Raw genomic sequence first — 23,069 nt, 5'->3', positions numbered from 1 at the left:
AAAGATCCTTGTGTTTGTACTGGTAATAAGAGAATCATTGCTTTGACTTTCCTTATTCAGACATCATCTACAAATACTGTTTAAAAAATTTAGGAGATCTCAAAACATTGCTTCTTCAAGCTGGTAGGCCTAAAACTCAATTAATGAGAGCTACTTACAGAATTAAGCCAAGTACAGACCTCTGTGCAGATGACCGAATCAGACAGACAATAGCAAGAAATGTAGCTTGAAGGACTTTGGATGATTTCCAGGCACGTTCCTGGTGTTGAGGAAGCAACTATAAGTGCATCTTTGTTGGTACTTCTTAGCAAAGTTGTCTAAGGTCACCTTGCTACAGTTGGTGTTCTGGATGATTTTGTACCCTGTTTCCTAACAGGTATAGAAGAAATTTGATGTCTTCACTGCTTTCCTTCTATCAGTTTAGAATTTACCAGTGTTTTCACCCTAAATTTGAGGATGGAGCATGATGCTGCTAATACAAAAAGCCATCTTCAGCATATAGCAAATGATGTTTGGTTTTTTTTCTCCGTTTGTAACTTTGATGGATTACCCTGTTTGTGTTACTAATGCTTTCAGAAAGTGCTTTCTGCAGGTTCATATTAAATAAGTAATAAAAAAACCCCAACTTTATCCCAAAGATTACATCCATATGGATGTTGGAAGGTGGGGAAAACTTTATGCTTAACCATACCTTGATAATAAGGGGGAAAGTTCTATCTAGAATCAGTCATCTTAGGTGCCTTTTCAATCCTCATGTGGTTTTGATTGTGGGTTACAGTCTAAAGAACCCATTTCAGCATACCTCGCACATACTATGACACTTGAAAAGCTGCAGTGAGTAGGCAGGGCTGTCAGCTATGAAGAACAGGCTTTGAAGTGTTTGTTTTAATACTTTGAGATTTATGTCTTGAATTCCAGAGATTTTTTGCAAATGAAAACGTGAATGCCTTATCTCGGGGTAGCAAGCTAATACTGGAGGGGTATATTTCCACATTTCTGGGGAGAAGTGAATGCTTCCAGTAGCAAGCTAATACTAGAAGAAGGGCGTATTTCCACATTTCTGGGGAGAACTGAATGCTTCCAGTAGCACCAAGTTGCATATTTTTCTGCACTGAAATAAAAAGAGCAAGTCTTGTATTGTGGTTTCTGCTACCGTTTGCCTTGCTTTGACTGCATCTGTTCCCAGCAAGTGTGGCTTGCCTCACCGATATAAATAAATACGTAATAAAGGAGGTGCCATGCCCCTCGAGCAAGCAGACTCCTCCAGCTCCGCGCGGGGTCAGATGGAGTGTGTCTGTCTGGCATTCCTAGGATGTGATGCAGCTCGACACGGATGACTGGAGAGCATCAGCCAGATGGGAGCACGGGCTGGGCTGTGCTGCTGCTGGCAGCGGGTAGTGCCCTGGCAAGGGTGGGGGGCAGCAGCCGACCTGGGCATGGAGGAGAAAAAGGCAGAAGAAGGGGCTGGAGATCTGGATGCAGAGGGTCATGAGTGTTGCCTGCTGTCTCGTGGCAGGGGATTAAGGAGCCGCTGGAGAATTACTGCCGTGCTGTTCCAGGATCACCTTCTGAAAGTGCAGCATCCTTGCTCTTAGTGTGACGTTCATGTTTGAGTTACGTTGCTGTTATGTATCTGCTTGAAGGCAGAGCTGATGGATGATCACCAAGTGCAGAAAAATGCCTGGTCTTCTCAGTTTCTTACCTTTTCCTTTGGTTGCCTGAGCCCACGCTCTTAGCCAGCCTTTTCTCAGAGAAATTACAAATATCTTTTCAGATTTTCAGACAGTTTTACTGTATCTGTCAATAGTGATCTGTCAGTTTGAGGGTATTTGGTTGGTCTCCCAGCTTTCCCAGGATAGAGCTAAAATTTTAAGTCATGTTGAATAAAAAGATTATGAAGCAACTCTGTTCCTGACTCTAGTCCATCGTTGTCACTTTTCCTTCAATAGGTACTATTTTTTAATTCAGTGCAAAGGGATTGTTAGGTGCAAAATACTATAGCCATTAAACTGGAAGACCTCTCTGTCAAGCTCTCAAATTTTTTTTTTCCCATGGAGCTGGTGCAAAAAGAAATTATTATTATTATTATTATGAATAACAACACTTAATAAGGATACTTAAAAATGGAATCGTGCTTAAGAGGCTTTGTCAATAGGCAGTTTCAGGCCACGCTCTGAAGAACAGCTTGGATGTCCCAAAGGATTTTTACAGCTATGCCAGTGAGTCTAATTACAGATAATACTTCTCTCGCTTAAGTCATGCCTCAGTTAGATCCTTACATCAGTGAGGCTGCTGTAACAGTAGTGTTAATATTGCTTTTTGTAATCTAGTTAATTGGCTGTGACATACACTGAAGTTACGTACGTGTGGAATGAATAAATTGCTTTTTGTCTGATCAGATGGATCTTAATAGTTTGTGGGTTTCTTTTTTTAGGGATTATGTGAGGAGCGAATTGGAATCAGGATACGAAGGGCCAATGTACTTGGAACCTCTCTCTATGAATCGTTTCATGACTGCGTTAGTAGGTAAGTGCCTTAAATATTTGTGATGCAGGACAGACCTCTGCCTAATTCCCTTCATTGAAACCTATGCACGTTTTACCTCTTGGTTTCAAATTTCTCTTACTGCTTTTAGTAGCTGTGATTCTCATTAATATGCAAGAGGCATGGGAGGCTAGGTGTATCCTGCCTGGCTGCTTCTGTGCCACTGATTTACCACTGCTCTTGTATTTGCAGTTCTGAAGTATTTTCTGTGGCTGTCTGTCATGCTGTGCCCCTGTGCTCTTCTCAGACCTGCAGTCTGATTCGATTCAGAAGGACTGGATTGTCTGTAATAGTCTTTAGGTGGAAAGTACTGTAGAAATTTCAATAATAATATGTATTTGTAGTGCTTTTGTCAATGAAAGTGTTGTACAAGTATTTATTCTTTATTGGCTTAATAGATGAACACTATCATTCTCTTGGGGAAAAAAAATAATGGTGAAATAGATCAGTGGGTGTGTGCATGGGACTACAGGGTATCTTTTTTTTTTTTTTTAAAGAGTCCCAGGGATATTTCGTTAGAAAAATGAAAGAGTTAAGGAGTAACAAGTCAAAACTACATTTAAATTGTGTTTGATTACTGGCAGTGATGACTTCTCTACTTAAAAATCCTGAAGAATTGGACTTTGTAGATTGCTCCCTTACCCTTTGAACTTTGACTGGAAGAGAATAAATTCAGCGTTAAGGTTGCTACACCATACCATATGCTCTTCTGAGAGGATATCAGAGTACACACATACCATGTGTATTTTAAAATTAAGCCTTAGACAAGCTTGAAAGTAAAATCTTCCTTAATTCCTTTCACTAAGATCTGTGGTTTTCATCAGATTATCGACAGATTTAGTCAGCCATGTACTGTTGGCAAAATTCACCTGCTTCTGTTTACTTGCGGCTGCTACTGGCAGATTTAAATGGGTTTACTTCTTTACAGTATGTTAGGTCTACCAGAATATACATGTCTCCCGTTTGCCTGCGTCCTTACTTTCAAATGTGGCATTTTGTCTTTGCTTTTTTTTTTTTTAATAGAAATAACATTGGTGTTTTTCAAGGAAAGGAAATGTTCTTTAGATACCATTTCTTCTCTCTTCTGAATTTCTAGATGTGATATATTTTGCTGTCTTGTCAAATGACAACAAATACAACTAATGCCTTTAGTTTGTTTCTGTGAGAAAACATTTGTAATTAGTTCTTTGAATCTCAGGTGCAATGCAGGGTCCCATGATAAAGCAGAATCCCTCAGAGAGCTTCCCAAAGTGGCAGGAAGAGATCAGGAGGCATTGTGTCATTAAGGAACATTTAGACAGAAACTAAACCGAGAGTCAAACCCTTTATGCTTCATCCAGGTTTTAATATGGATTAAAAATAATTGAGAAAAAGATAGCACTGTTTATGTCCAGTACAGTTTTGGGTTTTACTGCGTGTTAGACTAAAGTGTCCCCTTGTTATAATTGTTTTTCATAAGCAGGTGCTCGACTGTGCTAGCAAATGTGTGTATGTTAACATACTTAATATCCCCATTATTAATTTCCTCTGTTCTCTTAAATCCAACTTGAAAGCATAATTTTAGTCTTCATAGCAAACAGTCGTCTTTGGTGAAGACCTGTGGAAGCAGGCTATGAGGCTTGACAGTGTTCTGTATAAATATGGAATACATTCTCAAATCGGTTCCATACAAAGGTGTGTATCCAGCGCAATCTGCCACATCACAGGATTGTACTGCACTGAACTGTGCCATCGTCACAGCAAAATGAATGTACAGGTGATTTGCTCCATTTTTGTCCTTCCATGTTCTGCCAGTGTTGTGCTGCAGCACTGCTGACAAAGGCACTGAGGCAGGCGCATGGGGCCATAACGTGCTACTTAATACAGCTCTGGTTCCTAAAAGTTCTGGTCAGAACTAAGGGGATGATGTACAGTACCCCAGCTGGTTCACAAGTTTGACCTTTTTTAATGCTTTTATTCATTAGTGCTTTTTCAGTGGATTGTCACAGGCATTTCTTCCCTTGGATCTAATTCAGTCTGATGACTGTTGACTAATGCTACTAATACGCTGGATGGAAGAAATAGATGTCTTTGCAGGCTGCCCCTGGGATGAGTGTGCCACTTTGTGAGCACGTCAGCTTTGGAGGGTCCAAAGCTGTGTGGTTTTGGAAGTGGTGCTACCATCAAGACTTGCTTTTTCTTAGTACGCAATAATGGGATTATATACTAACTTTAAGACATCCGGCTTTTTCGCATAACAGTTAATGACACAGACAGGGAATTTGTTAAAATCAGCTTTTTAAAACTGGAAATGAAATAAAGACGATTCCCTACTCAAAGTGGCTCAAACAGCAGCTGTACTGCATAGGCTTTCTTGCTGCACATCGTCCATTAGCTAACGAGCTGGGAGGCTTTGGCTACCTGTCAGCAATGGTTAATACATTTGTGGAGGTTTTGGGAAGGGAGAAGAATGGGCAGGAACTTAAGGCCGTAGGTTTCTTCCTTATTGCCTCATTCCCTAACAGAGGAGCCTGGTGTCCTGCAGGAGGATTCCAGCTGTCGGGTTCATTAGCCGTGTCTGGCAGTTTTCAGTCCACGGCATTTAAGTTTACAGAGTGCAAACATTCAGCTGGATTTGCTGGTCTTAGCAGAGGGTTAAAATCTTTTTATGATTTGATACAAGGCACATACTAATTTTTTCTGACTGATCCTGCTGTGTTCTCCGTGGTGACTGACAGTGTACAGTCCCACTTGGAGATAAACTGATTCACTCCAGAGAGAGATTGTCTGTCCTGAACTGAGGTGCTGCTACCCCGGTTTAAAATGGCAAGTACCAGTCACTAAAATATCCATTGGAGACATTTTCAGGCCCTTCCTGAAGGGGTTGAGAATTGACAAGGTGCAGACTTCAGGAAGGAGATTGGGGCCTCCAGAGAAGGTGCTCCATGGATTGATTTCCTTTGATGGTGTACAGCTCTCCTTCCCGTGACAAGTAATCTTTGATCGGTGTTTAGATGAGAAAGGTGGGAGGGTTAGAGAGTTCAGCAGGGATTACCAGCGTACTCGGCACATCACCGTTGGAAGAAAGCAGGTTTTGCTGTTGCATGAGGTGAGGCTGGACTCGGAGAGGTCCTGTTTTGTGATCAGAGAGCTCCAGAGTCATCCCAAAGGGCACTGGATTGTTTAGCGTGATGTTGTCGCAATGTTTTGTTTTGGGTGACGACATTCTTACTAGATCCTGAAGAACATATTGGATGCTGGTATTTGCATCCCTTTGTGTGTGAAGCTGGGTTGCCTTAGTTACCATGAGTCGCAGAAATCCTCGCAAGCTGACTGTGCCAGGCTCCTGAATATTTCGGCACGGCAGCGTGCTGGTGGTATCCTAAATAGGGTTGTAGCAATGTGTGTGTGGGCAGAGAACAACAAAGCAGAGGGAGAATGCTTCAGACCTGGAGTCTGTTGAACTTCTAAAAAGATGAGTAGAGTAACTTTCTCCGAGGCTTATACCGCCCAGGATGCTGAGAGCAAGGGTGCTTCTTCTGAAAAGACACCTGCTAATTCAAAAATACATCTAGCAAATTGACAGTAGGACTTAAACTTGAAAGAATACAGTATGAAGGAGGAAGAACTTTGCTTTAGTGGAGATTAGAGAGTGCTTTCAGTTCAGTTGGAGTTATTTTGAAAGCAGAAGCCCTTCCCTAGGTAGGGAAGCGAGGCAGAATGAAAGCAAAACCCTGGTGCTGCTGTTTCTCCTCTCGCAGCGTCTCTCCCCAGCCCATCCAGAAGGGCTTACAAGGTCAGTAAGCTTATGTGAACACACGGAGTTAGTGCTGACCTAGAGATATTAAAGGCCTTGATTTTGTTACTCTGTGTTTTGCTACGGCTAACTCATGGTTTTGGTAAGAGTTGTGAAATGCAAACACTAGTGGAGGTAGCTCCCAAACCGCACGTAAGTACTGGGGTTTAGTACCACGTATTGTGGCTTTCGGAGGTAGGCTGACATAAATGGTGAACAAGGTTCTGCTTTTAAATAACATGCAATAAACATTTCTCCTTGCTGCAAAATGATGAGTGAGAATTGTTCTTATCCAGACAGTGTGCATTTCACCCCATTCCAGTTCCTCCGAGAGAAGGGGTACAGCTTCCAGTGACTCTAATGGAGCAGCTGCACTGGAGTGGTCTGTTCAAGAGATACCACCCTCCAGCTCTCTTGGTGTGTGGGAGAGATGTGCTTGTGTCCTCGCCTACTGTTAAAGAGAATTTAGTTGTTAATTATCTGTCACTTGCAAGCTTCAGTGATAATTTTGAGCAACTGCCTCAGGGCATTATGAAATTATTGAAGTCCCAGCTGCTGACCTGGCTGTTCTCCTGTTGCTGTTCTTGGCCAGTAATTCCTCTTGACAGTATAAATATTGTTGCTCTAAAAGCTGTTTGGGACCTCTGATTACTTTTTTTGCATAGATCGGGATGAAATAGTAGTATAGCTGGGCTTCGGAAAAGCTACTGCTGTGTATGCAGATACTGATGGGATTTAGGTTGAGCTGGGGATGTTAAGGAAAAAGAGGAGATGATTTGTTGGGTTATCCTCTGCGTGATTTATTCCTGGGACTTCATATTAATCTGAGTATGATTCTGCATGTGTTTTGGGTTTACATCTCACTAATCTGTGAAGTGAAAGCGTGCACTTTGCGTAGTTTGAGAATGGTAACTTTCGTGACCCAGCAAAAGATGCGGAGGAGCCTGGTTTCGTAACAGATTATGTCCTAGTTAGAACTGTCATAATATGCTGGATGTTGATAACTGTATTATGGAAAGATAACGTATTAAAATTCGTTTTTTCCTGAAGGGGATAATCAGCTTGATTATAAAATACTGTGTCGCCTTTTCAGGTCAGCTGGTGGTATGTACGCTCTGCTCCTGCGTCATGAAAACAAAACAGATCTGGCTTTTCTCTGCTCACATGCTCCCTCTGCTGGCACGGCTTTGCCTGGTCCCTTTGGAAACCATCGTCGTCATCAACAAATTTGCCATGATTTTCACTGGTTTGGAAGTTCTCTACTTCCTGGCATCAAATCTTCTGGTGCCCTATAACCTGGCAAAATCTGCATACAGGGAGCTTGTCCAGGTAAGAGAGAACATAACGGCTTTATTTTCTTTGGCCTGAGCTTTTTTTTTGCAGGAAAGACATAACAAAAATGTACTCTGGCTGTCTTCTGTGCGACTGTGTGTGTGACTTAACTCGTGCTTTCTTAGTAAAATGTGTTCCTATCCATAGCGTCGTCTTTAATTTATGGTAGCTGATAATTTGAGCAGTTAAGACATTAGCCTGAACGATGCTGCTGGCCAGCTGAGCATGTCCCCTTTGCTTGGACTTTGCTTAGCCCTTCCCAAAATGCAGGCTAAGAGACAAGATTGTGGCAGAACGGCATTTATTTACAGCCTCATGAAGTGAGCAAGGTAATCCCCATATGTGAATTGTAGCAGCTGTTCATTTCAAGAAATGCTTTCTGTATGAAAAATATTTATAATTTAGTAGTGTTAAATTGGGAGTAACACTAAAGCTGATTTTGACTGTAATAATCACTAACCTACAGTCAGTGATTTGTAACTTAGAGTTGGTGACTTGTAACTCGCAGGCGGTGATTTGAAAGGTCTGTAGTATTTTCTTTAGAGCAGCAGCATTGCTGAGACCTCTAACAACAGAGTGGAAACAGAGAAGACTGATCTGACAGGTTTCCATTTTGTTAACGCTTCGACATCAGATACATATTTGGTTGAAAAGACACATTTTTTAGTGGCACAGAAACATCACACCTCACATTATTTGTATAAAAATAAACTATATGTATATATGCATCCATCTGTATATTTCAATATAAAAAGATTGATGTGCACTTGGCTTCTGACTGACCTGCTCTTTCAGCTCTTGCCACTTGCTGGATTTTTTTCAAACCAAGGCGTTGGTTTTCTGCCTTCTGCTCTTCAGTGCAGGAGCAATCTGAAAACTAACTTGGTTAAGCTCCTTCAAAGCCCTCTTTAAAGCTCTTCTTTGCTGTCATATCTGTCATACACAAACAAAAACTTGGCAGCAGTAGGTGTCTGGTGTGCCAAGGTCTCAGCCTGTCATGTTGATGGGTACCATCTCGTTATTTGTTTTGTATGTAATTGGTCTTTGTAGCAGGATTATCCTTCTGTGCTTGTGCAGCACCTAGCATGGTCTGATCTTGTCTGTAATGGGCTTGTAGATTTGCTGATTAAAAACTAATTTGGGAGCTACCTGGCAAAACTTCAATATCCTTGTTTTCCAGGGAGAGCAGGAAAATCATACTAACAGTTTACGTAGAGTGGTAACATTTGAGGCAAAACGGATGCACCTCTTTGTACAGCTCTAAGACTTATAACAGTTTGAAACCAACACTTCCATTTTCCATGTGCGTGAACACATGCAGAGTGTTCCTGAAGTCAAATTCAAATTGGATACAGATTTGAGAGTCATGTATATATATTTTTTTTTTTATTAGGCTCTTATGTTTAAAACACCTCAACATCTTACAAATGTTTCAATTGCAAATACATTCCAAGCTGAGCAGGGAAATAGTTGTTTCTTGCTGGATTTTTTTGTGAGGTTTGGTGGTTTGTTGTTGTTGTTTTTTTTCTTCTTTTTTTTTGGTCAGAGTTGTGTTCTAAACACAGACGCTACACAAATCTCCTCATCTGTGGGACTGCTTGTCTCTTCACCTTCTTCAGTATTTCAAATCTTTGCATGCCAGGCTGTATTACAGTGTTATAATCAGGAGGTAGAAGTATTCCTTGTACGTGGCCTTTGGGCGCTGATCATATTCTTTCTCCTTACGTTTTATGCAGAAGGCAGAAAGTCTCTTCCTTGGGAATACAGGGAAAATGGTAGAAACTCTATAATGTGGCAGTGGATTTGTAGTAGTGTTGTGTGCTGCTTTTCTAAATGCAGTAGAGAGCGGGTTGGAATGAAAAGTTATGTGTGAATGGTTTTTGCATTGTATTGACAATATGGGAAACAGGGATTTTTGTTTTTAAAGAGCTTGCTGCTCTTTGCCTATGTTCCGGAAACAGAACAGAAAAAAAATTGACTCGTAGTGTGTTCATATAACTAACGGGCTGCAACTCCGCTCCAAATCAAGCTCAGTGTGCTTATTCCAGAGACGGATATTGCTGCTTTGTCTTGAATATTTTCCTATTTCTATTTCCATTGCTATAGCTTCGTGTAGTAGTTAGTTGTCAGTGAAGCCTTCATCCTGGTGTTTGTGAGTTTACTATTATTTTAGACGGGCTGTTTTGATATCAGTGGCAAAAAATCCTTGGGATGCTAAACACTGCGAGCATTTCCCAAATGCAGCACCATAGGAGAGACAGCCCTAAGAGCTGCTTCTGTGTGTGTGTGTTTCAGACTGTGGCTAATGATGTCATTTAAAAGCAGGTCCAGAACCTTGGCCGTCTGCTTGCAGCAGAAGATGCCAGAAATACCTCAGGGTTATGAATCTACATTATAAGCATAGCATGACCCTCTTCCGATGTGGTGGAGTGCTCTGCCAGGAGCTGCGCGGGATTGCTTGCCTTGGTCCCAGGCCAAGGGAGAGGCCACCACGGGAGTCTCCCGAGGGCAGATGCGCTTCCTTCACAGCTCTGTGTGCGAAGCCAAAAGGGGGAGCTTGGCACTGTGTGCCTGCCAGCGGTGTATTGCTTGTCCATCAGCCACAGCACATACTGCAGCAGGTCCCGTGGACGTAACATACCAGCATGCTTGTCATCAAAGACTAAACAGGCAGCTTTTTTAGCATTTGCTAAAATTTGCTAGCATTATGGATTGTATGCCATTGTGGGAAGCAGATGATGAGGAAATAGTTGTTAGGAATGATTTCCTTTTGACCTTTTGTATGAAGTCCAGCTCTATGAAGTTCCAGCTGCTTGGAAATGACTGCATTGTAACGTAGTCTTTGCAATACAAAAGAAATAATTTGACCTTCAGAGTTTTATGAAATAACTCTTAAGCATGAGTTTCAGAACACTTGGTGAATTAGGAGCAGTCAGAAGTCTGACACGTGTTCTTTTTTGAGATACTTAAACATAAAATGTCTGAGGTATTAATTTTTCCCTTAAAAACAGGTCAGCAAAGCAGATTTATTTTGCTGAAGTGATGTGGCTCGTATTTCAGTATCTATTGTGTGCAGTGGCTTGGCAGTAGCTACAGAGAAGACACCATTGCTGTGACTTAAGCTGGGCAAAAAGGTCGGAGAGGGTTGTGCATGAGCTGGAGGCACGTGTCCGCGCCCTCTCTGGCTGTGACCGGGCTGCTGTCGGCAGCTTCGAGCCAGTCATTCGTAGGAAGGGGCATTCAGCTGGTCTGATTGTTTGCACGGTCGGGTACTTCTCCCTCCTTCAAGACAGACAGTGGTAACGTGTCACTGCTGAACCTGGCCTCTCCCTTTGTCAAACTGTAGTTTGATGGACCTCTTCTTTTCCTTGGGAATGGCTAATGCCATGTGAATTGTGCTTAGTTCCCTTGTGGCTGTGTTATTGTCTATCGTTTTGTTATCACATCACAGGTGCGGTGAACCAATAACAAACTGCATTTTTCTGTCTGTCGCAGGTGGTGGAGGTGTATGGTCTCCTGGCGTTGGGGATGTCTCTGTGGAACCAGCTGGTCGTCCCAGTTCTTTTCATGGTGTTTTGGCTTGTCTTATTTGCTCTTCAGATCTATTCCTATTTCAGTACACGGGACCAGCCTGCCTCAAGAGAGAGGCTCCTCTTCCTCTTCTTGACAAGGTAATTAACTAGTCTGCAAATAGTTAGTTTTCTGTGTTGACTATCTTCTGAAATGAATGTTTCTGCTCTCTTAAAGACTATATGTGTAGATTGATTTTATTGCATTTGGATACCCAACAAATATTTGTCCTTATTGCAGAAACCAAGTGTGTAAACCCTGTTAAACTTGTCCTTCAGAGACATGGATCCCATTCAGAACAGACAGCGTTAGTAGAACTGTGGGAGAGTTCCCAAAGAAAGCAAAATATGCTTTTGATGAGGGAAGAGTTGTAATTAGAGCTTTGGTCCAGAAGTTGTTTTCAGTATGCAAATTGATTGTAAGTCTGAGATTTCAGATGAACTTCAGTCCAACTGGGATCTGAATTCATGATTGTGCTGCTTTCTGAGCCCTGTATGTCTTGTTTCATCATTCTGGTATGGGACACGTTCTTGAGTTCATCCAAGCAGCCGAAGTACCCAACTCCCAAAGTAACTTTGTGGTTGTTTTGGCCGAGGTGTAAAGATCTTAAAGATGCCAAATTCCTAAAAGCTTTGTAAAAACTGGTTGTAAGATAAAGGAGAGAAGCCTGTGCTAGTGCTGTTAGTGAGAAAGGCAGCATTTGAGGGATTCTTCTGGCTGGAACCTATGTGCCATTGTTGGCTGCTGTTTAACTAGAAATTACAGCGTACAAAAGGGAGCGGGAGCGTGGGGCAGAGAGGAGCTGGGTGAGTTGCAGAAGGTGGGTTAGGCAAATCAGATAGCGTAATAGTGGGATGGGGAGAAAAGAGGTAATAGCTGTCTAAACATACAGGTAACATAAGATATATTCTTTAGAGACCACACATCATTAGTTCTGCTAATGCAACTTGTTTGAGTTAGTTGCTCATCACTACAGTTTTCCAATCAGACTTTCCAATTCCTTAGCTTTTTCTTGCCTCTGTGTGTGTATATTTATCTATGGTGCCATAGTGTAAGCTGTCAAAATTCATTATCATTAAGGAGAAATTCTGGGGATTTTATTGCATGTAGTATTAAAATTGCTTACAGTGTCACACTGCGTTATGTAGAAGCACTGACTATGTTACCTGTTCGTTAACTAAACCATTGGTGTCTGAAGTTTTTCCTTCTGTTCATCTCTGCTGCAATTGTAGGTTTGCTACAATAGAATACTGCATTTAGCAGTTAGCAGAGGTGGGGGGGAGCAATCCTTTTCCTTGTAAATAAGTTGAATTGGTTCCTACCCCAAATTGTGAGACTTCTATTCATGGCAAAACAGGGAACTCGCTTTGCAGACTTGCATTGGCTTGATCTTTGAGTGAATGAATGCCTGTTGGTCTCTGTGAAGTTCTCCCTGCAATCGGAAAAATACAGGAAAAACTATGCAAATGTTCTCAGTGTTCTCAGGTCCGTCACAGTAGAAAAATTATAACCACTTATTCATCTTACAAACACAAACTCAGGTATTACCCCTAACAGCCCCTTACCCCTTAGGAGGGAGGTGAAATACCTTGTCAGGCTGGTTAATAATGTAGTGCTGGCTATTTAATAAAATGGAAGGAAAAATGCACTGTTCCATGAAAGTGAGTGAATTCTGCATCCGTGCCCTTTAAATGCCTAAAATAGTGCAACTGGAATTCAGGTGAGCACAACTGGGGTGTGCAGAATAGCGGTGTCTGATCTTTGTAAGAACGTCAGAGTGGCTGTGCTGGGTCAGACCAGGTACTGATCTAGCCTAGGATCCTGATCCTGTCGCCAGCACTGCCTGCAAGTGGGTACCTGGAAAGACACCCACCCATTAACTGACAAACAGAACGCTTCCTGATCTTCCTCCAGTCCTGCATCCAACTTCATGTTCCTATGTATTCAGTAACCCTCAAAAGACTTCTATTCCGTCAGTTTGTGCTTTCTGCCCTTGAACTTGTGTACACTTGTGTCATTTGAAAGGTCCTGAGGCAAGGGGTTTCACAGCTGAGCTTGGTCTGTATGATGGGAAAAAAATCCATTTTGATCATTTGAATCCATATAGTTTCATTCCATGCCCCTCAATTCATGTACTGGGGGAGGGCGAGAACAAACAGTTCTGTTCTTCTTTAAAATTGAGAGTAGCCTAGGTCTGTACTTCCCAGACTGGAAAGTTCTTGCTTGCTGCTTAAAAGCTGTTCTGTACCTTCCATTGTCCTTGTTGTTCCTTTCAAAATCTTTTCCATGGGTGTGTGACTGCAGTGATTTTTGAGAAACTTTGCAGAGTTCAGCTCTTTGGGACAATTTATAAACTTGTGCTTGACACATAAACATAACAGTGAAAGCTCCCCAGGCGTCTCTCTGAGCTCTTAAGCTCCTCTGAGACCCTCGTATAGTAGATCATCTGGAAATAAGTTTAAGAAGGGTTCTAAAATTACTCTGACAAAAAAAGGATTGGGCATCAGGCAGAAAAGCCAGGATTCTTGATTTCTGTTAAAGTATTTTGAAGCAGAACTTAAAGAGTTCCTCAGATATCCTACAGAAGTAGCTGCTTTAAATATGATGTTTCTCAGTGCCTTGACTGGCAGGGAGATGTAAAGCTTTTTCAGCCCTGCTTGGCTTTGTAAACAGGTGGAATTTGAAGGCTTACCAGAAGCACTGCAAATAGCATATGTAAACACATCAACATTTTCTGCTGTGAATTGCTTTCAAAGGAGATTTCCTGTTAAAAGTAGTCATTAAAAGAGACAAAGTAAATGTCTCCTTGGACAAGCTTTGTTTATTTTTGAAGCATATGTTTCCTCAAAACTCTTTTGTCTTGTTGGAGCGCTGGACTAGTTTGCTCTTTAGTCGGTTAATTGGCATGACGTGGTTTTGATCACCATAACTTCTCTCACAAGACTAGTATCCTGGTGAACAATGAATATTTTTTTTTTCCCCTTTTTTAATTTTTTTTTTTTAAACTACTGGGGGTGTCAGTATATTACCCTGGATTACGTATGTGAGGATTTCCAGGTGTGTAATCCCTGGCTGACAGCTGGCTCTTCGCCAAGTGTTGGGGCATACAGTGCGCTGCACTGCGCTGCCCTGGTTCTGCCGGCGTCCTCTTTCAGAACCCCAAGTACGCTGCGGGGCTTAGGCTGCTCCAAATATTGCAGTGCCAGGATCAGCAGAAGAGCGGCCCCAAGGTGAGGGAGCTGAAATAAAGCAGAGCTATTCTTGGCATCAACAAACGTATTCTGGCGTCTCAGCCTTTGGGACTTCACTGCTGTAGCAAAAGAGAGGGAGATGCCTGCTGAGGGAGAATATTCTTCTGTTTTGTTCTGCTGCTTCTGGCTCAGCCGTTTGAAGGACGGGTGGGTTGTTATCTACCTGAACCTGATGTGAATGCTACCAGCAGTCCCCGGTCTCCCAGCAGCATTTATCAGATTGATGTTTGTTTGCTCTATTGTGGATCTGAGTGGAGACAGCCTTCCTGCATCCGTCTGCTTTAACTCTGTGTTTCTGGTAGCCCCCTGAAATTCCAGCAAGTAACCTGGGTGCCTTGTGGCTGTCAAACTGACTTTTGGTTGCGGAAACCCTACGCAAGCAGGAGAGTGCCACCGTGTGGCACAGCGCTGGCGAGGGACTGGAAGGTGCCATGGCCCAGCCCTAGCTCCAGCCTGACGGCAGCGTTAGCAAGGGAGCCGAGGTGAAGCTGTGTCTTGGGAAGAACTGACAGAATTTTTCTTTTCATAGGAGGACTTCATGGCAGCGTAGGGCTTTTGATATTTTCATCAAACCAATCCAATTTTGCTTTAAAACCAGCTTGCACTGTTAACAGGATGAGGGGAGAGCTCATAATGTTGCTTTTAATTGATGGACCTTTTCTGGTTTTTGTTGTGTTTTGTTTTTTTTTTTTCTTTTCCACTCTCTCCTCCCAGTATTGCCGAATGCTGTAGCACTCCGTACTCGCTGCTGGGCTTGGTCTTCACAGTCTCTTTTGTTGCTTTGGGAGTTCTGACTCTCTGCAAGTTTTACTTGCAGGGTTACCGAGCATTCATGAATGACCCTGCTATGAACAGGTAAGTGCCTCATTGTGCCTGGAGTCTAAAAAGAAGCAGGCAAAAAGGGATTTATATAGAAATATATGTTGTGTTACAATTTTTTAGCTTATGAACTCTTAGTTATCCTTGACAGGCTTTTTGTATGCCAGTCTGTGTGTACTTTGGAGGGATTTGAGGTGAAAAAGCAGCTTGTCCCAGACTTCTTGGGAGATGGTTCATTTCTGTAACAAATTCAGGGCTGTTACTTGGGATTTATAATTGCACAGTTTGATTGTGTAAGTGCTTTCACATACATGAGTCACTGGAAAATTTTCACATGCTTGGATAATATAAACACATTTCCATTTCCTCACTTACCCTGTAGTCATGTGTGAAACTTTACTAACTTTGAGGCTTAAAACACAGCATTGTATGGATTGTCTGTAAGTTACTATGGGAAATAACCAAAATATAGAAGCTGCCTTTTGCTAATGCTTGTCCCAACTTGTCTAATATGAAATGGGGATCCTGGGCGTGACACTATCAGTTATTCAGCCCTTAGCTCTGTAGAAAGTTCAGGCTATATGCAAAAGAATGTTTTAATATTTTGGATTCCAAGATGTGGAAGCAAAACCGGTATAAATCGGGGTTGCCCAGGAGTAGTCTACCTAAAAGCATCTTGTGGTGAAGCATGCGGTTCTGGGTGGTCTGTACTTTACCCGAGTCAGATACTGGTGCTAAATTGTGGTCCTCAGAGATACTAAATTCAGCCTAAGGTTCTGAGCCAAAAAGAAGTGGACAGCTGTATTTGGTATAGGTACAGAGAGAATAAATTGAAAAATGGCTGAATTTGTCTAAACTGGGCGCCAGGGGGGTGTTGAGTCACGGATATTTCCCCAGGGCCAGAGGACAGACGGGAGGGTGGTGGTGGGGAAGTACAACAGGTGAAGAGGGCCTTCATGGGGATCTAGGAAGAAGGCTGAGTGGTGCCCGGGTGTAGACGTAGCAGGGCTGCTTCGGGCTTGTGTAGGCAGCACTGAGGCTGGTGGGTTCCTCCTCTTAAGACACAGCCTGGGTCCTTGAAATGCTTTGTGCTGGGAGGGGACTCTGTCACTGGGTGGTGTCTCCTGGGCTGGATGCAGCCCACACGCTGCTGGTCGGGAGCAGGGCTCTTAAATCTGCTAGTTGCTAATCCCCAACACTTCAGCATTTTTGAAAACATTCCTCTACAGTTAAAGCCTTAGCACGGACATCAATAAAAGCTAAAACCAGTGACATTTGAAGGGTTGTGGCAGAAACAGACAGCTTGTTTCCTGGTGTTTCTAGATGTATTTTTGAACCAACAACGACACAGAAAAAGATGTGATTGTTTGTTCTTTTGACTGTGTTGATCTGCAGGGGAATGACTGAAGGAGTCACACTCCTGATCCTGGCTGTGCAGACAGGTTTGATTGAGCTCCAAGTTGTGCATCGGGCGTTCCTGCTCAGTATTATTCTTTTCATTGTGGTGGCATCCATTCTTCAGTCCATGCTGGAAATTGCTGATCCCATTGTCCTGGCTTTGGGAGCCTCAAGGGACAAGTAAGAGACTGGTTTCCTAAACTGAAAGTTACTCAATGCTCTTTTAGGAGGTGGTAAATGAGTAATTGATGGACTGATTTGGATTTTTAGTAGCTTGTAAAGTTACCCTGTGTCTTTTCTGTATGCAGTTTTCTTTTCTTGTCTAAATTCTCTAGTTTTTCCCCTTCTCTATCCTCCTCCCTCAGGGCACACAGGAATGCTTTTCACCATGCCGTGTGCTGGCAAACAGGGGTGGCTTTGGTCACCTGCTCGGGACTGAGTCCATCCAGCCTGTGCGAGACCATGCTGTTCTGCAGGCGCTGGCTGCCCACTCTGAGTATGACACCGTTCAGTGGATTTTTCTCCCTAACAAGGGTGTCAGTGCACTGGGCTCAGTTAACCAAGTCCAGGACTCCGGTGCCTGTGCTCTCCCCAGCCACACTCCATTGTGTGGATTTGCAGATTGGTTTTGCGTAACCTCCTCTGCACTTGGGTAGGTTTTCCTTCTGATGCAGCGGTCTCAGACAGCTACTGAGACTGGGAAGTTTCTAGGAGTGACCTTGTGTTAGATATTGTAAAACCTATTTTTTTTGTGAGGCTGTGATCCCAAAATGATAGGGTTTACTGGCAGAAAATAAGAGGTGGAAGGCTTGCATTAGTGTACCAGATGTTCTGATCATGTGGGATTGCTGTTCAGTTGGGTTTTGAAGAGCTGTATTGATATCTGGTCTTCTTGTATTCATCTGTTTATATCTTTGTTAATTGCTTGTGTCTTTTCCCTTTCTGTAACCTGTGAGGAAATAAAAGAGAAGGTTTATTTATGTGTAGAGAGTTTGTTTAGCTTAGAGGCTACTTGTAGCCAGTGTGTTCTGCCTGCAGCAATGTTAAGTTCAAATATAGTAACGCAGGGAAAGGGAGTAGAGGCAGCATATGAGCATCTGCCCAGCTTAACCAAGCAGTCTGTGGTGACAGCGAGTTTTAACTCTCTTCTGCCAAATCTCTTGGGTAGTTTTAAATCCGCTAGGATCAGGATAAATTCCACTTCAGCTGTCCCTTTCTCCTTCACCCACAGACACAGAATTGCAGACCTCACAGTAGCGTTCTGATGTTTCTTCAGACTGTATTAAATTGGCCAGTTCCTGCTGCCGTCCTGTCCCCCCAGTACTTTCACTTTTTCTGTACCTTCATTTCCAGAGCTAAATGAGGTTAAACAACCTGAGGAACATTAGGATGTGAAAAGATCAATGGTGTGCTTAGGTTGGGGAGGAGATGAGGAAGAAGTAAATGATAGGAGCAGAGTAAGGATTGGCAGAGGTGAATGTTCAAGTCCCGTTACGTTTCTTCTTTTATGATCTCTGAATCGGGGAATGTACTTCTAAAGGCAGCAGGGTTAAATCTGGCGAGGAAAGGAAATACCTTTGCCCCATGCGTGTTAGCAAAAAGACACAGAAGAGTTATAATAAGTATATAATTGGGGAGAATTCTGTTTGTATAGGAAAGTGTACAAACAGTTCCATGCGTATTTAATAATTGTCTTTATTTTAATGGACTTTCATCTGAAACATTTAGTATCTCAGGTGCTTGATTTGTCTAATCACTGACTTGACCCATTATGACAATTACAGTAGGTGAATTTTTACCTATAATCTTTGTCTTTGTATTGAAAGCAGTGAAGGTCAAATGAGAGGGAACTTTTCCTACTGTGTGTGTTGTAGGCGCGAATGCTGGGAATGAGACTGTGCCCAAGTAAAACAGAAACTCCTTTCAACAAGTTAAAGCCTTGAGCAAACATCTAACGTGCCTACATCCAGCAGTCAGCCTATTCTTACTCTGACACTCAAATCTGACTTAAAAAATAAAAACCTATTGTGTTGTTTGCAGGAGTCTGTGGAAGCACTTCCGAGCAGTCAGTCTCTGTTTGTTCTTACTTGTGTTCCCTGCGTACATGGCCTACATGATTTGTCAGTTTTTCCACATGGATTTCTGGCTGTTGATCATTATCTCCAGCAGTATTCTAACCTCTCTTCAGGTAAGAATGTTAGCCTTGTAGTAACTGGGAAGCCTGGCATTAACTGTGATCCTGTTACTCCAGGGGGAGAAGTACATGATGAGAAAAGAACAGGGATGATAGAAGGGCAGAAGTACAAGATATGATATAAAATCTCTTTCTTTATCCGGTATCTGAGGCTAAGGAGCTCCTGGGAGCGGGTTGAGAACATAGATGAGTGAAAGTCTATTTCAAATTGTAAAGCCAGAAGGCTTTTGAGGACTTCACTATCGCAGTAAAAAGGGTTTTTTCCAGAACACTCATTTATGTATTGTTACTTAGCTATGGCTCTTTGAAAGTAATTTAATGTTCAAAACAAGTAGTGTAAATACAGGAAATGGTTTGTACTATGTCTATTTGTTATAACTTGCTCTTTTTTATTATTAAATTTATAAAATCTGCCCTCGTGATCCCCAGCACTTTTGTTTAATCAACTGGGGTACGTTCTGGACTCAGGAGAGTACAGAAGGGGAAGTACTGGGGAACAAGCTTAAGTCCTTTGCACGGAAGAGTGACTTTCACTTGTCTAGAAGTTCAGCAACAATTTTACTGCTTTGGGGCTTGCGTGCCCTCCGTCTGATTGGAGAGCGTTGTGTGTGCAGAGCTCTATGGACGACGCTGAATGACTTAAGCTCCGGTTCGGAACTGAATGCTGAGCTCATGGTCTTGCGCTGTGTTACAGGTGCTTGGGACGCTCTTCATTTACGTTTTGTTTATGGTGGAGGAGTTCAGGAAAGAGCCAGTAGAAAATATGGATGATGTGATTTATTATGTAAACGGCACGTACCGGCTGCTGGAATTCCTCGTCGCTCTCTGTGTGGTGGCATATGGTGTCTCAGAAACGATCTTTGGGGAATGGACTGTCATGGGTTCTGTGATCATCTTCATTCACTCCTATTACAATGTGTGGTTACGGGCCCAACTGGGGTGGAAAAGTTTCCTTCTTCGTAGAGATGCTGTGAATAAGATCAAATCACTGCCCGTTGCCACAAAAGAGCAGTTGGAGCAACACAATGACATCTGTGCCATCTGCTACCAGGTAAGAATGGAAGTGTCAGAAGAGTGACTTGAATTTAAATACCTCTAGATTGTCAAGTTCAGTCTGCAACCGGTAAAATAAGTTAGTTGAATTACTTTTAACGAGTAATGTTGTGCTGAATAAGTTACTGGAATTACTCAGTTTTCTGCTTTGTGTAAATTGATTGGGAGTGCAGTCACTGAGAGTTTTTATGAAGAAAGAGATAGTTTGGATGTGTTTAAACTTTCGTTCTTTTTTCTCCAGTTACCAACAAACAAAACTTCAGCTTTGAAACCTCTTGTGTGTGGGTTGAGCTGTTCTTGATAGTAACACTAAATGTGCTCTTTCTTCATTAGTGGAAGATTTGGTTACTGAAAGACAGTGTGTACTCAGTAGCTGATTTGTTGTTATTTCATAGAAGCAGCTCGGTCTCTACAGACATCATTTCATGCACAATGTCAGTTTTATAAACAGAAACCTCATTGTGAAAAGGTTAAGGGTCTTTCTAATGCAAGCCAGCAGATGTAAGGAACTTAAAAATTAATACTGAAAGTAGTATCTTTATCACGCCTGCAGCCGCAAAGTCTCTTTCTCTTGGATAGAAACTGTAGTTGTGTATGAAAGTGAAAGAACCACGCTAAGGTTAGTAGTGTGCAGTTGGAATGCACTTGGATTGACTCCAAACTTGATACAAATTCCTCATAGAGTAAAAGGACCAGTGCCGGCTTGAACGACAATGTTTAAAACACTGGCCTGGCAATATGTGGGTCTCAGCTGACAGAGTTAGGGTGTTGCTTCATTGCTGGTTTGCTGTTACGTGCGGTACCTGTAAGTCTGCTCATTTTGACTTGCACAGTTGTTTCTTAAGCCAACTAATCCTGTGGCTCTCGTCCTACACAAGCTTTTATTGAAGCGTAGTAATACCTTATAAACAAAGCTTTTTGCCTAATTTCTAATCCCTGTAATATAAACAGCCGGACCTGCCCTGCGTTTGAATTGTGTGTGTGTGTGGATGTGGAGGCTTGTCGGTAGGAAGGAAGGAATGTTCTCTTACTTGCCTGCGGACTGCCTCTGTTGAACTCATGACATGTGTGGGGTGAGAGGAGAGGAATTGCATTGCAAATAATATACGATCTTTCTTTTTTTTTTGTGTTTGTCTTTCAGGATATGAAAACTGCTGTAATCACACCATGTAGCCATTTCTTTCATGCGGGTTGTCTTAAGAAATGGCTGTATGTGCAAGAAACCTGCCCTCTGTGCCACTGCCAACTTAAGAGCCCTTTGCAGCTACCGGGACAGGGACCAGAGCCAGTTCAACAGCCAAATCCTGGTGCAGAGCAAAACACCAGACCTGGAGATGCAGCTGAGCCCCCGGGTGCTGAACGTGACAATGGGCCAAATACGAAAGGCAGCCCCAGCAAGAGCGATGGACGGGTTGCTGAAGGACAGGACAGCCTGGAGGCTGCTGCTGGGGCAGAGGGGTCTCAGGGCACGGACAGTGACACAAGCCGCTGTGAGGCCACCCAGGGAGCAGCTTGTGCTGCAGAACTAATCGCAGCCCTGGAGGGGTGCCCTGCTCAAGACCCGAGGGTTTGCGTCCAGGTCTAAGGTGACAAAGGATGACGTGGGAACAAACACATTTCAGAGATCCAAGTTTGACTCAGAAGAAAAACCTATCCTTCCACAGCTGTGAAAGAAGTTTAGCTATTAATGCTGGTCAAAATGTAATCTCCCATGCTGATTTCTGTGGGCCGCTTGGTAGTGGTAACTCCAGTGAGATGTAGTAGAAATGACTCCAGAAGCTCTCTGAACTGCGGGCATAGGAAGGATGTCTGGAAATAAACTGCAGTGAAAGAGTGTTTTCAAGACGTAGGTGAGGGATAAGAGGAACGAGAGGTCTGCGAGAGGTTGTAGACAGACGGACGGAGCGCTAGCTTTTGTTTCGGTCAGGAAGAGGGTATCGCATACAAGCCATGTCCATGGGGACCTGAGAGGCGTTAAATGCCGCGACTCGCTCGTCTCTGGCTGAGGTGCGGCTTTGGTCACTGACAATAGTTTTTATGGCACGTAAGCAAAAAATCAAAGATCCAACAGCAGTGATTGTACTGGAAGATGGAAGCACTCTTAATATGTCATGTGTATGCTTTGGGTGTTCTTGGTGGGGCAATTGCATTTGAATTCATGTAATCTATAGTGACTCTTGACTCTTATGACGGAGTCTTCAATATTTTGATGTATATGAAACTTTTGCTAGTAATGGGCACAGTCTGGGCTGCATGAAGTAAACTAAAGCTCTAGTGAACACTTTGACCTCTGCTGTCGTGTGCAGGAGGAAAGTGGGATGAGTTTTAGGGCACAGATAGAGGCCTTGCAGTACTGTGCTGTGTAATGTTTAATTCTTGCAGCTGAATTAAAACAGTATTAAACTCTGGCGATATTTGCACTTTGGGAATGAGTACATTATCGTGTATGATCAGACTCCGCAAATGCCACTTCTAAAGCTGTTAATAGGTTTGCACCTTTTTTTCTTTGACAAGGACATGTCCATACTTAAATTTTTACATGCATCATGGCTTCAAGTAGAACTAGGGACTGGGGTGGGGAAATAGGTGGGAGTAGGGGGCAGGCAATTTTTTTATGTGAATTTTGATATGAAGAGAAACTAGTCACTTATTTATACGATAGGCTTGACTCAAGTGTTTTTCAAAGTTGGTATTCCTAATGTGAAATGTGATACTATTTTATTTTTAGTAGTAAATTTGGATGTAGACTGACAGACATAGCTGAATGTCTTAATAAATTACATTTGAAGATTTTTACACCTGGTTATGTGATTCTTGTCCCGAAATTCCATGAATTACGTATGGATTGAGAGGCTCTTCTGCAGCGGTAGCTCTCTGTTCCCCTTGGAGATCAGTGGAACTTCTGATGCCCTCTCCCATTCCCATTTCAGTGCTGTGTGTCCTGGTGGTACCTCCTGGCCTCCTCCGGTCCCTGCCACCCCATCTTCGCCAGTACGGCCAGGACAACGGCAGGGCACGGAGGCACGTTTGCTCCCGGAGGCTGCTGCGGAGCCCCAAGCAAAACCCAAAGCTATTCCTGTCTCACCTGGCAGGATGGCATTATGAGTTGCACCACCTTTTCGTTCTGTGTCTC

The 23,069-nt window shown here is 42.8% G+C and overlaps 1 protein-coding gene across 3 annotated transcripts in view; it reads left to right on the top strand.

The window, feature by feature from the left end:
• Positions 1–22,734, top strand: part of RNF145 (ring finger protein 145) — a 51,268-nt gene extending 28,534 nt beyond the window's left edge. For all 3 annotated transcript variants that reach the window (XM_063349564.1, XM_063349563.1, XM_063349565.1), the window contains 8 exons: positions 2,435–2,526; positions 7,413–7,648; positions 11,147–11,322; positions 15,187–15,327; positions 16,687–16,869; positions 18,730–18,877; positions 19,578–19,934; positions 21,078–22,734. In XM_063349564.1, coding sequence (XP_063205634.1) covers positions 2,435–2,526; positions 7,413–7,648; positions 11,147–11,322; positions 15,187–15,327; positions 16,687–16,869; positions 18,730–18,877; positions 19,578–19,934; positions 21,078–21,521 — 1,777 coding nt within the window. In that variant the 3' untranslated portion in view covers positions 21,522–22,734. The remainder of the gene's footprint in view (positions 1–2,434; positions 2,527–7,412; positions 7,649–11,146; positions 11,323–15,186; positions 15,328–16,686; positions 16,870–18,729; positions 18,878–19,577; positions 19,935–21,077) is intronic.
• Positions 22,735–23,069: the final 335 nt, after the last annotated feature.

The sequence above is a fragment of the Chroicocephalus ridibundus genome, chromosome 11 (assembly GCF_963924245.1).
Source record: "Chroicocephalus ridibundus chromosome 11, bChrRid1.1, whole genome shotgun sequence".
Lineage (NCBI taxonomy): Eukaryota > Metazoa > Chordata > Aves > Charadriiformes > Laridae > Chroicocephalus > Chroicocephalus ridibundus.
The sequence above is the reverse complement of the archived record's forward strand: the minus strand, read 5'-3'. Positions and strand labels throughout refer to the sequence as shown.